Source organism: Mytilus edulis, chromosome 10 (genome assembly GCF_963676685.1).
Source record: "Mytilus edulis chromosome 10, xbMytEdul2.2, whole genome shotgun sequence".
Lineage (NCBI taxonomy): Eukaryota > Metazoa > Mollusca > Bivalvia > Mytilida > Mytilidae > Mytilus > Mytilus edulis.
In genome coordinates, this window is record NC_092353.1 from 81,392,566 (window position 1) to 81,408,778 (window position 16,213).

The following is a 16,213-nucleotide window of genomic DNA, read 5'->3' on the forward strand; positions in this document are numbered from 1 at the left end:
TTTTGTTGCACTATAACTTTAGTTTTAAGTAAATAGAAATCTATGAAATTTTGACACAAGGTTTATGACCACAAAAGGAAGGTTGGTATTGATTTTTGGAGTTGAGATCCCAACAGTTTAGGAATTAGGGGCCCAAATATGCATTTTTCTTGGTTTTCGCACAATAACTTAGTATAAGTAAATAGAAATCTATGAAATGTAAACACAAGGTTTATGACCATAAAAGGAAGGTTGGGATTGATTTTGGGAGTTTTGGTCCCAACAGTTTAGGAATAAGGGGCCCAAAGGGTCCAAAATTAAACTTTGTTTAATTTCATCAAAAATTGAATAATTGGGGTTCTCTAATTTTTGTGCTATTTTCACATTTCCTGACCGGTGTGAGAAAAATATTTCTCCTCACTATGGAAAAATCTGTTCTCGGCAAATGATTAGTCGAAATTTGATTATGACGTCTGAATGTTTTGTTTTCTTCTGAATTTTCCTATTGTGGCCCAAGACCACAATTAATGACCCCGCTTTTCGTTGTTCACGAATATAGTTCCCTTTAATTATAGTGTATTTCTTCTTAAATTTTTTTCTTTCCTTTTCTCAAACATTTCTTAGCTTTTATAAGGTGGAAATGAAAGAAGAGAGGTGAAATAAATTTTTAGATGTTTAATTTTAACTGATTTTGATATGGAAAGAGTGATTAGGTCAGGTGCAAAAAGGTGATATTTACAGTTTTCGGAACATCTCTTGACTTGTCCATAGGGGTATGGATGTGTATTGGCTAAATTTGTAAGTTTTATACGTGCAATTTTTCTGAAACTTGGACATATTTTTGGACTTGTACTGTACATTACACACAAAAAAATTAGACAAAAAGAATAGTCAAATTTTTTTTTTTAATGCGACAAAACGTTATAAAGAAATGATAGAGGAATTAATTGTGGTCTCGGGCCTTGTGACGTCATGAAAAAAGGCGACCATGCCTGATGACGTCGCATATAAAGAACACTAGTTTTTGAAAATCTTTGAAAAAAAAGGATAAAAATCATTAGAGAAACAGATTCCTATACTATATGAGCCGAGCTCAGCAAGCCTCACGCTTTAAATAATAAAATTTGACTGTCTCGAGTGGAGAAATATCGTAATACACTTGTTGCAGTGTAGGAATCTATATTTCTTTGATATGCTGAATCTAACTGTGTATGTAGATTCCTAATTTTTGGTCCTGTTTTCAAATTGGTCTACATTAAGGTCCAAAGGGTCCAAAATTAAACTAAGTTTGATTTTAACAAAAATTGAATTCTTGGGCTTTTTTGATATGCTGAATCTAAACATGTACTTATATTTTTTATTATTGGCCCAGTTTTCAAGTTGATCCAAATCGGGGTCCAAAATTAAACTTTGTTTGATTTCATCAAAAATTGAATAATTGGTGTTCTTTGATATGCCAAATCTAACTGTGTATGTAGATTCTTAATTTTTGGTCCCATTTTCAAATTGATCTACATTAAAGTCCAAAGGGTCCAAAATTAAACTAAGTTTGATTTTAACAAAAATTGAATTCTTATGCTTTTTTGATATGCTGAATCTAAACATGTACTTAGATTTTTGATTATGTGCCCAGTTTTCAAGTTGGTTTAATCAGAATCCAAAATTATTATATTAGGTATTAGCAAGAAATTTTCAATTGGAGTTATCTTTCTTTGTCCAGAATAGGAGTTGAATCAACTTAAATCATTGTTTTATACAATATACAATGTATATTCACTTTTACTACCAACTGATAAATTAAAACAATCTTTACCATTCAGTGATAACAGGCACTTTTTTACATTTTAATATTTTATGATGTATTTTAATGAGTAGTTATTGTTGCAAACTCCATTTGAAATTTGAATTGAGATCAGTTTTGGAATAAGGGGAAGGGGGATGTGAAAAAAAAAATGGGAGGGGGGGAGGGGTTAAATTTTTCTCATTTCAGATTTCATAAATAAAAAGAAAATTTCTTCAAACATTTTTTTGAGAGGATTAATATTCAACAGCATAGTGAATTGCTCAAAGGCAAAAAACAAATTTTAAGTTCATTAGACCACATTCATTGATTCTGTGTAAGAAACCTATTCTGTGTCAACTATTTAATCACAATCCAAATTTAGAGCTGAATCCAGCTTGAATGTTGTGTCCATACTTGCCCCAACCGTTCAGGGTTCAACCTCTGCGGTCGTATAAAGCTGTGCCCTGGGAGCATTTGGTTGTAATTTTGATTATGCAAAAGTTGAAATCAAAATAGCAATACTTTTAACATCTTACACAAGTTATGCAAATATTCAAAGTCAATAAACCATGACTGAGCTACATGGCTAAACAATCTCCATGTAAATGAGATGTGCCAATGCTAATACAACTGCATACCAAATACCATTGACTTATTATAAGTCGTTCCCAATCCTAAATACAAACATTAACTTTTAAACTATGTACAAGTTTCAAAGTCAATGAACCATGCAGAGGGGGTGGGGCTTTACAATCTCCATGGAAACGATACTTGCAAATGCAAATAAATTTGCATACCAAATATCATTTACTTACCATTAGAAGTTCATCTTAAACTGATCTAATCACAAACTAATACATGTAAACTAAGATAAGTTTCAAAGTCATTAGACTGTGACTTAGGGGTGAGGCCAAATATTTTCCATGGAAATGAGATGTGCCAATGCTTATACATTGTACAACTGAATACTAATTAGCATTGGCCTACCACTAATGATTCCCCTTCAACTGACCTAATCACAAACTAATACATGATAACGTAGAAAAATTTTCAAAGTCAATAGACCATGACTAAGGGTGCGGAGCCAAATAATCTCCATGAAAATGAGATATGCCAATACTCATACAACTGCATACCAAATATCATTGACCTACCACTTGTGGTTCCCCATAAACTGACCTAATCAGAAACTAATACATGTAAAATAAGAAAAGTTTTTCGAAGTCAATAGACCATGACTGGAGGGGGCAGGGCCAAATAATCTCCATGGAAATGAGATGTGCCAATGCTTATACAACTGCATACCAAATATGATTGACTTACCACTTGTGGTTCACCATAAACTAGACCTAATCACAAACTAATACATTGTTGACGCCAACGCCGGAAACAGCATACCTATGTCATGCTTTTTGACTCCATCAAGGCGAGACAATAAGACTACATAAACACAATTAATACAAAATCATACAATTTTATTTTGTAGCACTTTTTACATGACAAATTCACATGAAAAAAAAACAAATATAAATACAACAAATTTTTATTTTGAACTGTATGAATTTTTGAAGTTTCATAATTTCTAAAGAACCTCCCTCCATCTAATCTATTGTTATTTTTCACATAGATTTTACAACAATTTCTCCACTCAAGATAATTTTCATATTATAAATACATTCACTTGAAATTTAAGCATTGCAATCAGAGAAGTATTCTATTGCACCAGGTATGGTGGTGGCATCTGTCTTTTATTAATGATTTTATACGACACATAGGAAATCTTTCCGCATTTGATCCAGGTATTGCAACAGAAACATTTCCAGTATTCATGAACACAGTATTTTTAATTTCAATTTTTCTATCTTAACAAATACAGTTTACAAAAGTGATCATTAGTCTTCATTTCAATCTAACTTTCAAACTTTTGTAAGATTTCTCTCACTGCTGGAAACACTAAACATTCTGGAGAATTCTGATACGCTTCACTAAAGCGTTTTAATAACTGAGATATGGCAATGTACTGTGGAGTATGTAGTTGACGTGCTGAGTTTGGTCCTTGCATCTGTTCTATGGCATTTTTGTTGATATCATATAACAGCTGAGTATATATTGTCTGTGGTTCAATGCCACCTTGCTGTACATTCTTTGTGAACTGAAGCTAAAATAAAAACAAAAATATGATTATGTAAATTTTTTTTTTTTACACTAATTGGAAATTGATTAAATCAATATATGATTATAGTCCATTAGAAAGGGACAATAAATGTCTGAGAGAGAGCCATATCTCTTGCATATAACAACCTTGTAGATTTCGAAAAAGAGCAGACTAATGCCGCTACAAGGCATCTGTCGCACCCGCAATGTGGAAAGATATTTATATAAGTTGCAATAACTGGTTATTAATCCACTATAAATTAATATGTTTTAACTATAGATGCCCCCATTTGTAATTATGCAGGAGTCTGAGTACCTATTCAATTTTGTTGCAGCAAAGTAAAATCATATACATTATACAAAGTATGAAGTATCCGGGTCTTCCACCTTCAAATATGTAAAGCTTTTAAGAAGTTAGCTAAAGCCGGATCCCTATCCCTATGTCAAGCTTTCTGCGACAAAAGTTACAGGCTCGACAACAAACATAACGAAATATGAAGTCCTAATTTTGACTAATATCTGCAGTGAAGAAATGATAAAAAAAAATTTATCAACCTGTCAAGTTAAGTATAAATCGTCTAGGAATTACAGTAATATATACAAACCATAAATAACATTTTTCCTGTAGCTTTCTTGAACACAACAGCTGGAGTTCCTGCAGGGGCTACAAATGCACATGCAGGAGGAACGGTCAAACACCACTGAACTGACCATTTGTGTCTGTTGTCAGGGCACTAAGTAAAAAAAAATCACATTAGTTATGATTTATAATTGATATATAATCATATTTTTTTCTCAATTTTAGGTGTAAATTGCAATCAAAATGATTTGATGATAAAAAAAAATGAAGTGATATTTATAGTAAAAAGTTTAACCTTTATATCCACACAATTTTTTTTAAAATATAAATTCTAGCTTTTATAACCTAACCAGTATGATATCATAGATTCAGTCAGTCAAACATGAAAGGCTTCAACAAAATTTGACAAAGAGATTTTAAACGAGACATTAAGTTTGTTTGTTTTCTGTTGAATTATTTTTAGGAAAATACACTAATATAAATCGATAAACTTAGATTTTTACTTATTTCCCTACATTAAGTAAATTTGAAAATTGCAGAATTAAAAAGCAGCGAAATGGGCTAGAAATAGATAAACGCAAAATAACATATTAGTGAAAATAAATTAGTTTACACACTTTTCTTTATATTTGATACTAACAAAATCTGTTTTGTGTAAATGAATCTTCATCGTGAGATACATTGTTAACCACAAAAGATGTTACTGGTTGTTTTGTGTTGTTGGGTTTCAGCTGTGTCCTTGACATTTATTAGATATATTGTTTACCACATTAAATGAACACTTAACTCACCAGTTCCATTCTCATAATTTCAATGCAATCTTTGAGAACTCTGATAGGTGTTCCAATCAACCTGCAGAAAGCCCTGACTGTGTTCAATTTAAAAGGAGGGCAGGCAATCTAAAAATGAAATAAAATAAGGCATGATAGATCAATATAACTTGGCTTGGCTTAAAATGAAATAAAATAAGGCATGATAGATCAATATAACTTGGCTTGGCTTAAAATGAAATAAAATAAGGCATGATAGATCAATATAACTTGGCTTCTACTCCTGGTGATATAAAACTAGAGGCTCTAAAGAGCCTGTGTCGCTCACCTTGGTCTATGTGCATATTAAACAAAGGACACAAATGGATTCATGACAAAATTGTATTTTGGTGATGGTGATGTGTTTGAAGTTCTTACTTTACTGAACATTCTTGCTTCTTACAATTATATCTATAATGAACTTTGCCCATTAGTAACAGAGAAAAATATTTGGTAAAAATTTACATAAATTTACCAAATTAATGAAAATTGTTAAAAATTGACTATAAAGGGCAATAACTCCTTAAGGGGTCAATTGACCATTTCGGTCATGGACTTATTTGTAGATCTTACTTTGATGAACATTATCGCTGTTTACAGTTTATCTCTATCTATAATAATATTCAAGATAATAACCAAAAACAGCAAAATTTCTTTAAAAATTACCAATTCAGGGGCAGCAACCCAACAACAGGTTGACCGATTCATCTGAAAATTTCAGGGCAGATAGATCTTGACCTGATAAACATTTTTACTCCATGTCAGATTTCCTCTAAATGCTTTAGTTTTTGAGTTATAAGCCAAAAACTGCATTTTACCCCTATGTTCTATTTTTAGCCGTGGTGGCCATCTTGGTTAGTTGGCCGGGTCACCGGACACATTTTTTAAACTAGATACCCCAATGATGATTGTGGCCAAGTTTGGTTAAATTTGGCCCAGTAGTTTCAGAGGAGAAGATTTTTCTAAAAGATAACTAAGATTTACGAAAAATGGTTAAAAATTGACTATAAAGGGCAATAACTCCTAAAGGGGTCAACTGACCATTTGGGTCAGGTTGACTTATTTGTAAATCTTACTTTGCTGAACATTATTGCTGTTTACAGTTTATCTCTATCTATAATAATATTCAAGATAATAACCAAAAACAGTAAAATTTCCTTAAAATTACCAATTCAGGGGCAGCAACCCAACAACGGGTTGTCCGATTCATCTGAAAATTTCAGGGCAGATAGATCTTGACCTGATGAACAATTTTACCCCATGTCAGATTTGCTCTAAATGCTTTGGTTTTTGAGTTATAAGCCAAAAACTGCATTTTACCCCTATGTTCTATTTTTAGCCATGGCGGCCATCTTGGTTGGTTGACCGGGTCACCAGACACATTTTTTAAACTAGATACCCCAATGATGATTGTGGCCAAGTTTGGTTAAATTTGGCCCAGTAGTTTCAGAGGAGAAGATTTTTGTAAAAGTTAACGACGCCAGACGACGACGGACGACAGACGACGGACGACAGACGACGGACGCCGGACGCCGGACGCCAAGTGCTGAGAAAAGCTCACTTGGCCCTTTGGGCCAGGTGAGCTAAAAACACCCAATGTACTTGTGCAATTCCACATTTCTTCTCTTTCAACAGCTAAATTTCAAAAACCTAAAGAGTGCACAGCAGGCCTTGGAAATATAAATTTGTATCATAAAAGGTATTGCGGTGAAATCAGTGTTCATCCTGCAAAAGGTGTTATTTTTATGCAATCGTATAACTCCTGCAACAAGAATGCAGACCTGTTTCCCCATTCTGATGTCTATCAGTAGAATTGTCAGTAGTTTTGCAATGTTGTCAGTAGTACTCTCGAACCTTCTAGGGGGATTTGGGGGCATGCCCCCCCCCCCCCCAAGAAAATTTAGAAAAATTAGATGCAATTTCCTGCATTCTGACAGTATCTGCAGTCTTATTCAGACATGTTTGGAACAAAAATTTTGACCAAGATTATATCCTATAATTTGCATGATTTGACCAAAAGTTGGTCGTCCTCTTGGACATGCTTTCAATTTACCTTGTCTTAAATGCGCTTTAAAGCATTGATATTCTAATTAATTCAATCGTCAAGATCAAAATTTAACGGATTTTGAAACGAAACGATTTTTTTTCAAACCCGCAGTTTTTGGTATGACAATCGTAGTCCGTATTTTTTCACTGAAATCCGTAGAAACTACGGTAAAATCGTAAATGTAAACACCTCTGAGAATGTGTCCATACTACATGGATGACCCACTCACACTATCATTTCCTATGTGGACCATGAAACTGGGGTAAAAACTCTAATTTGGCAGTAAAAGTAGAGAAATCATATAATAGGGATCATGTACTTAGTTTCAAATTCATCAAAAATTACCTTCACCAAGATCTTTAACACAAAGCAGGACAAACCAATTGCCGATCTGACAAATGAATGGATGCAAAGACCAAAAAACATAATGGCCCTAGGTGGAGCATAACAAATATTGATCAAAAATCAAAATGTATAAAATGGTCAACTTAAACTTGATGACAAATAATCATACAAAGTATCAAAGCTTTGAAGCAAATAAAAGAAAAATTTGTCTGAGGACACAAATTAATGCCCCTGCTCAAGCTTGCTTATCAAATGAAAATGAACTGATGGAAAGACAGATGGACAAACGAGCTGACTGACTGCAAAAATACCTCAAAATTTTTATATTAAATCACAGTATAATGGTCAAGTACACATGATAATAAAGGATCCAAGTATGAAAGCTTAAAAACAGTAGTTTTAGAGGTGTTGCATTCAAAAGGTGTCGTTTGTAAAATAATTGTCAATTCACTAAGAGTGTATAGTCAAATTAGTCCGTTAACAGCACAGGATCACTATATCTATGTCTCGCCAGGCTCGATAATAAAAACATCAGCTTAAAAAATAAGGGACAGATACACATGACACAAAGTGTTTACATTACCGTTGATAAACTTCTTTATTTTTGTCATAACTATAACATACCTTTAGTTCAAAGAATTGTTGTACAACCTCTAACACCTCAGCAGGCCAATGTTCTCTTAAATCTAAAATAATAAATATGTCCAGTTTGACAAAATCTTTTTTTTTTTAACAACATAATAGTATTTATTCATCTAATCTTGCTTGTTACAAATTTCACCAAGAGTCCAAGCTTCTCTTGATTTACCCTGTTACACTCCACTGATTATCCAGGGAAATAAACAGCTGATCCAACTTATTAACTTATAAAAAATAATATAAAGGATGTATAGTTGTCTTATGCAGAGATTTATCAATGCTAAAAATTCTTTCTAATTGACAATAACATTGGACATTTTGATTTATATGCATCTATTCTTTTATTAAATTCATTTTCAAAAATACTAAAGACATCAACAGTTTTTGTTCTCTGCTCAGATACGACTTATAAATAGAAAAACTTAATACTGTTAGTATATAATTCAAACAAGAATGTGTCCTCAGTACACGAATGCCCCACTCGCATTATCATTTTCTATGTTCAGTGGACCGTGAAATTGGGGTAAAATCTCTAATTTGGCATTAAAATTAGAAAGATCATATCATAGGGAACATGTGTACCAAGTTTGAAGTCGATTGGACTTCAACTTCATCAAAAACTACCTCAACCAAAAACTTTAACCTGAAGCGGGACAGACGGATGAACGAACGAACGGACGAACGAACGGATGCACAGACCAGAAAACATAATGCCCCTCTACTATCGTAGGTGGGGCATAAAAATAATATTTACTATCTGTAATTTTATATCCAAATACCAGATGTTGCAATTTGATATCAAAATCTATTTTACTTCTTTTAAAGAGTTCATAGATTTTTTGCCAAAATTTATTCAAATATCTACACTTCAGAAAATAGTGAGCATAATCTTCTTCTTGCTTACAAAAATTACACTTATCTGTCTTAGTTACTTTCCACTGCAATAACATTTTTTTAGTTGGAACAATATAATGTAATAATTTTCATCTAAATATTTTTAATTTATTTTCAGTCATATATTCAAAAATAAATTTGTACAATGAATTCATATTAAGAGTTTCTTGTATTGGTAGGATTCTAAGCCATCTGTTTATCCCTATTGACTACTCTAGTTTTATACTTATCAAAGAGTTAGAACATTTTATTTGTTAATAATGTAGTCTCGATTAAATTATTTTTCCATATGATTTTATTTCTTTGAATATTAACTGTAGTTTTAACAGAATTCTCTTTTTTAAAAACTACTTGAATCCATTCTGCTGGTATAAATTTTTTTAATATTTGAAATTCGGCGATCCAGTTTATTTTGAACCTTAATTTGTTTAGAACGTAGATTTCCGATAATCACATTTTATCATCTTAGATATCATTTATGTAAATTAGATCACTCCTAATCCAGCTCTCAAATATAATTGCTTTTTTACCAAATTTTATAGATTTATTTCCCCATATTACTTGCTTTCTAATATAGACAAATGTGTCTGGTTGTTTTGTTTGCCCCCCCGCCAGTCAAATTCCAAGACTTTATTACCGGTACTTCTTTATAAAACGCAGGAATATCTTTAAGATATCTTAAAGATTTAATATCACTAAAATTCATATTAAATATTGACAATATATTGTTTAAAACATTTAAGTATTTAAATGGTATAAGCTTCCAAGTCTCAAGTTCACCATTTACCAATCTATTTACCCATGATGCTTTTAAAGCCACAAAATAACTTTTAAAGTCTACCATTTTTAGACCCCCCTTCTCAAACGGACCAATCATCATGTTTCTTTCAACCTTGTCTGGTTTCCCATCCCAAATATACTTATAGCTACTGTTTTCTATTTCTTTTAGATAATTTTCTGAGTTTAGACAGATGCTTCCCAAGGAAGTAAACAAAGGCAATATTAAAATCTTTATAATTAGGATTTTTTTCTAAAAATGAAAGATTTCGTTTTTTCCATATCATAAATAATTTATTCATCTTTTCTATTTTACCATTCCAGTTTAAATTTTTGCATTCTTCTTTGTCATGTCCGAAAAACACCCCTAAAGCTTTAATAGGTTTATCTCCCCACTTAATCCCGACAATTTTATCTTTACAAGATATCAATTTCCCAATCCATAATCCCTCTGTTTTAATTCTCCAAAAATTTCTATTTCGTTCATTGCAGCTACCACATCATTTTTATCCTTGCAAAAAAGTGTTGTGTCGTCTGCTAATTGTGAAATCTTGATACTATGACTTCTCCCATCTAATTTTATATTTATTCCTTTTACATTTTTATTATTCCTTAATCTCTGGGCCATAATTTCAACAGCCAAAACAAATAAAAGAGCCGATAACCAACAGCCTTGTCTTATTCTACGTGAATTTTTGAAAGTTTCTGATACCCACCCATTGTTCATAATACATGTTTGTATATCTGTGTACATTGCTTTAACCCAGTTAAGAAATGAATCGTTCAAACCAAAATGTTTCAATGTCCCAAACATAAAATCCCATTCCAATGAATCGAATGCTAAAATCTACAAAAACTAATGCCCCCTCAATATTGTATGTGTCTGCGTAGTCTATTACGTCTTGAATTTGTCTCAAATTAAACCCAATAAATCTATTTTTAACATAACCGGTTTGATCGTCATTAATAATTTTTGAAAGTACCTTTTTTAATCTTTGAGCTAGAACATATGACAAAAGTTTAAATCTATATTTAGAAGTGAAATTGGACGGTAGTTTTCCAAAAGTAAAGGATCTCCTTTTTTAAATATCAAAGTTAATATACTGGTACGTTGTGAGTATGATAACTTTTGTTTATCGTAGCCGGTATTTAGAACATCCACAACTAAAAATTTAAGTTTATCCCAAAATTATCTATAAAATTCAACCGTTAGACCATCATGCCCTGGTGATTTATTTAGTTTCATTTTATAAATGCCTTGTATGCATTCCTCTACTGTAACTAACAGTTTGACAAAATCTTTGAAAATATGTAGATTAATAATGTACCAATTTGCTTAATCATTATTCCTGCAAAAATCGCTATTATTCCAACTATAAAATGCATTTGTTAGTTTGCTAATTTTTCTTAAAGGTCTTGTGTGATTTGTTATCAGTAAAGAAGCCCCACACTAGCAACATGTATATTTTTCTTTCAGGATGATTTGAGATATTCATGCAAAAACCTATACCAGAACAAGCAAGTCAACCAAACCAAATAATTCATGAAACACTTTTTGAGGATCTTTAATTTAAGGTGTTCCTAATTAAAGGAAACTCATACATGGAAGATGTAAACTACTAGTACAAATAATAATCATAATTTTAGGTTTTCAAATTACCTGGAGTGGATTGAACATTTAAGTGTATACTCTGGAAACTATTCATATTATAGCTAACTCTAAACTGTAGGATCTCTGTCTTAAACTGGATTACATGTGGCTGGGTACCTTGGACTGGAACTGTTACTAGCTAGAATATATAATAAACATGAACCAGTCTTAAAAAATAAAAGTATTTGTGGATCTAGATCTGAAATCATATCACATGTTGCTTGGTATCTTAAACTGGAACTGTTACTAGCTAGAATATATGACTGATTGTAAAAGTAAAAATGTCTACCATGTAGTTGAGAAAAAAAATTAAAGAAACTGAATAAGGCCAATGGCCAAAACGTATTGAAAATTGGTTTAATACTACAATTATGTAAAATATGACAAGGATATATCATATCAAAACAAATGTAAATACTTGTGGATCTAGATTTGATACAATATTGCCTAGAACTAGTATTTATAGAAAACAAAGTATTGTGTATAAGTTTTGTTACATTAGGTACAGGCAAACTAAAGTTAGAGAACAGAAATCAATTTCGGTAGGTACTGACTTACGGATACACATGGGTTAATTTTAATGCCCCTCCGCTAAGAAGTAACCATAAAAAATACTACTGGAAAAAAAAAATGAATTCCAATATAATTATGTAAGTAAAATATAGTTATACTCGAAAATTAAAGCAGAAGCAATTTGTCTTCTTAATAATAAATACCTCTTCTTCAGCTTGTATGATCCTGGGTAAATGTTTCCTAAGGAAGGCACACCCTAGGAATCTCTCCAGTGGTGACACAGCACACACAGCTCCAGTCACCATACAAGGGGTGAGGAGGATATCAAAGGCTTCATTAGACAGGAGTGTTGGTATTGAGGCTGCCCATGCCTTCTGGGGTAACATTCTAGAATGACTCAGCTGTACTGTAATATTAAAGTAGAATATTAATAAGAGGTATGACATAAAAATAACTGTTTGGGATGGGGTAATCTTAATTTCTAAATCTAATCCCTCATCAGTGTAATTGCTTCCATATCTCCAAGTAATCAAAGAGTCATCTGTAATCATTCATTTTTTATATTGTGGATTTATTTATTTTTGTAGGTACCAATGTTTGTGGATTAAGGAAAACTTACATGTTCGTGGATATTTGATTTCATGGTTTTGCCGAAGTCTGCATACAAGCCTATAGAAAATGTGTGATTCGTGGTACATTTAATTTTGTGGTTCAACTATACCCATGAAATGCAACTAATGATAATGGATCCACAGTACATGTTTTAATGTAATTTTATCAAATACAGCAAAAAGTAAGCTGTAATAATTCATTACTAATCGATGACTTATAGTTAAATAGTTTGATGAAGTGAAACCTAGTTTAAATGAAAAAAGACAACTGCATATGTATTCTTCAATTAATCTTGTACAGATTTGTTGTTTTCTTTCTAACTTTTATCCCAAACACTTGTAAAATTTGAATTTTACAAATATATACCAATATTCTGTTTGATGTGGAATATTCAATAACAATCAATTGAGATTTTTTCAAAATTGGCCCGTTTTTAACCAAATTTAAGACCAGGAAACATAAAATGCTGGTGTTGACAAACTAAATATTCAAGTTAGACATGTAAAACACATTATTCCAAAAGATCTTTTTTGACATCTAGATGTCTTTTAGTTTTTGCTGCTTGTTTGCTGTTTCATTGATGTTTATTTTATTTTTAATCATAACTGCAAAAAATCTATATAAATTAGGCTAACCTGAAGATTTAGACAGATCTCCATCCTTTATCATCGTTTGTGGTGAGTGTAAGGCAGGATGACCTGGTGATGTTGCTGCTCCATGACGGGATGCTGGGGATGGACCTGCAATAAAAACACAGACTTTTTATTATTATTTCGATAGGGAGTCTTTGATAAACAGAATTCAGAGCATTTTATGGTTTTCTGATAATAGAACTTTTTCTCTCTCTTGTTCTATTGGAAGCTGTGGTGCCATATCAGGTGGCTGAGACCAAACTATATATAAGGATCATTTCTCGAAACTGATTTGTGACAGTACAGAAAATGAAAGGCTATTGAAAGACAACTAAGACAAATGTAAAAAGATACCCAATATCTCACATCTCCCAAAGCAAGGGGAGCTAACAATGGGTAAGGGATATAACTCTACTCACCTTGTGGTGTGACAAATGATGAAACAGGTGATGGCATAGGTACAAATGATCCCGGTGAGTTAATCTGTAACTGTTGAGGAGGGGCTGGAGATCCACCAGTAAGAAGCGTCGCTGGAGATGGTGTTCCTATCAAATTTGTTGATGGTGATGGAGCAATCTGAAAAACAGACATACAACTCATTACTGTAAATTCAGAAATTTTTGCATGCATTTATTATTGCCTTTTTGTCATTTTGGAGTACATTGTGATTTGAATGTTTGAGAAAAATCCTGTTTTAAATTTCTAAATGCGAGTTACTGCAATTATAACCCTGTCACATTTTTTCACAATAATAAAAACAACGCAATAGTTTCTGAATTTCAGGGATCTCCATGTTTGAAAATTGAACGGAGGAACTTTCACCATCATAAACCATATCTACGCCGTACAGTGTAGCGTGATCAAAAGTATTTCATCCCTCCACATAAGGATAGGTAAACATGCTAATTCATTGCTTATTTAAATTTTCATTATAAATTCTATATAGAAGTATATATATTTTCAATAATTGCAGTTTGTAACCCTTCAAAGGCCAAGCCTTCGTGCCCCCTCCCTTTCCCTTAGTCGAGAATGAACAATAGCTATCACGAAGGTCCCCATGTAGTTTTCTTGCTATTTTTGGTAATTGTTATGGGGGTTAAAAATCATGTGGAGCTTATTTTTCACGGTCAATGTCAAATTCAGATGTCATGAACCCATAACCGGTATGGCTGGTTTACAGCAACGACAAAACGAGTCGTACGGGTTATGTAAAAGGTTAAAAAGATATTTTAAGCAAACATTGTCAAATGAAAAGGTTTTTTATGACTTTATCTAGCAAATCGATGCTATGCAACATGCATCTTTCGAGTCTGAATAGAAACCGGAAACGCGGATGTAACAATTTGATTGTAAACTACGAAATGTATTCGGAATTACGATACGATATTTCTTTACAGGAGATATTAAAAGTTTTTACTTTTTAACTTTTAAAGTAATTCTATATTATAGTTACAATACAGCAGTACTTGAGTTATTTGCGATGAAATAATAATTACTGTTTTAAGTCTTATTTTGTACTTCTTAAAAAGGGGGATGCTGATTGCGTAAGTCAAAATAAAAGCATGTGGTGGACTTGTTAAACTTTGTAACTGGATTATTAATTCATTTATTTAATCTGAATTATCATAAGCATTTGCGGCAACTTAGTTAAATAATTCGACAAATGAATCGTCTATCTTCAGATAATATTCTCCTGTCTGGTTTGTTGATCTACCTGCACAAGCTCAGGTACAAGTGATTAGGGATTTTAATCTGGATATCCCTCAGGCGTTTGAACTGTATTGGATTATACTTAAAAAAAAAAGCCTGAGGGTTATGCAATTACATGCATTTAATAAAAATTGCTAAAAAAATTGGCGTCAGGCTATAAAAACAATCAAAGTTTTGAACGATGGCGGAAGACAATTGAACGATGGCGCGAGTCATTTGACGATGGCGCAAGACATTTGAACAATGGCGGAGCGACATCGTTAAACAGGCCATGGAGATCCCTGAATTTACAGTAATCTTATGCTACAGAAAACTTTAGAGTATCAAATCTACCATAGTAAACATTACAGGAAGAAAATAAAGTTACTGCTGCCTCCAGATAAATTGAATTCGTTATTTGAATAGTTTATAATACATAAATCATAAGTTAGGGAATGCATCTTATTACGAAAAGCATTATCAGAATTTTTTTTTTGTGAGTAAACCTAAAACTTAAAATATTTCCCGTGTATAAGTCCTTTCCTGGCCTCTTTTCTGGACAAAAACTGGTACCCTTTACATCATATAACATCAAGCATGTAGTTTCACTAATACTTACCCCTGGCATTCTGGCTGGAGAAGCTGGGGTATGTGGATTAGAGGGTGGAGTCATTGGACTTGGGAACCTCAATCCACCGTCTCCTCTCCTTGAGGCTGGTGATCCAATAGAAGGTTGCTGAGACATACTGAAGACGTCGACAGCATCCATACCAATAGGTGACGGAGGATTGTCATCCTCTGCTGTAGATATCCGACGCATATGTAATCCTGTGACAGAGTCATCTACATGCATGGTCAGAAAAGCCTGAAAATAAAAATGAAATTGTTGACTCAGAGATATGTCTTGCATGTTGGCAGAAATTTTGAAAAAGACAATCTGATGGATAGCAACATTACTAATTAATTCAAAAGTGCTGGACCATGACTAGTCCTTCAAACTGATATCTACTGATAGGAATACCACTTAATACAAAACATCATTGATCTATTACATGTAGTTCCTACCAAAGTAACTTAGCAGATAACTTAACATTCAAAATTGCTAATTA

At 32.6% G+C, this 16,213-nt stretch overlaps 1 protein-coding gene across 5 annotated transcripts in view; it reads right to left on the reverse strand.

Annotated features, from left to right (window-relative positions):
• Positions 1-337: 337 nt before the first annotated feature.
• Positions 338-16,213, reverse strand: part of LOC139492021 (mediator of RNA polymerase II transcription subunit 14-like) — a 66,171-nt gene continuing 50,295 nt past the window's right edge. For 3 of the 5 annotated variants that reach the window (XM_071280059.1, XM_071280060.1, XM_071280062.1), the window contains 9 exons: positions 15,724-15,969; positions 13,835-13,991; positions 13,419-13,523; positions 12,375-12,577; positions 11,668-11,797; positions 8,322-8,383; positions 5,288-5,395; positions 4,522-4,650; positions 3,221-3,920 (listed from right to left, as the gene is read on the reverse strand). In XM_071280059.1, coding sequence (XP_071136160.1) covers positions 3,672-3,920; positions 4,522-4,650; positions 5,288-5,395; positions 8,322-8,383; positions 11,668-11,797; positions 12,375-12,577; positions 13,419-13,523; positions 13,835-13,991; positions 15,724-15,969 — 1,389 coding nt within the window. In that variant the 3' untranslated portion in view covers positions 3,221-3,671. Of the gene's footprint in view, positions 482-966; positions 1,262-3,220; positions 3,921-4,521; positions 4,651-5,287; positions 5,396-8,321; positions 8,384-11,667; positions 11,798-11,880; positions 11,909-12,374; positions 12,578-13,418; positions 13,524-13,834; positions 13,992-15,723; positions 15,970-16,213 lie in introns of those variants that run through there. The other 2 variants (XR_011656693.1, XM_071280063.1) reach the window with 2 other exon arrangements.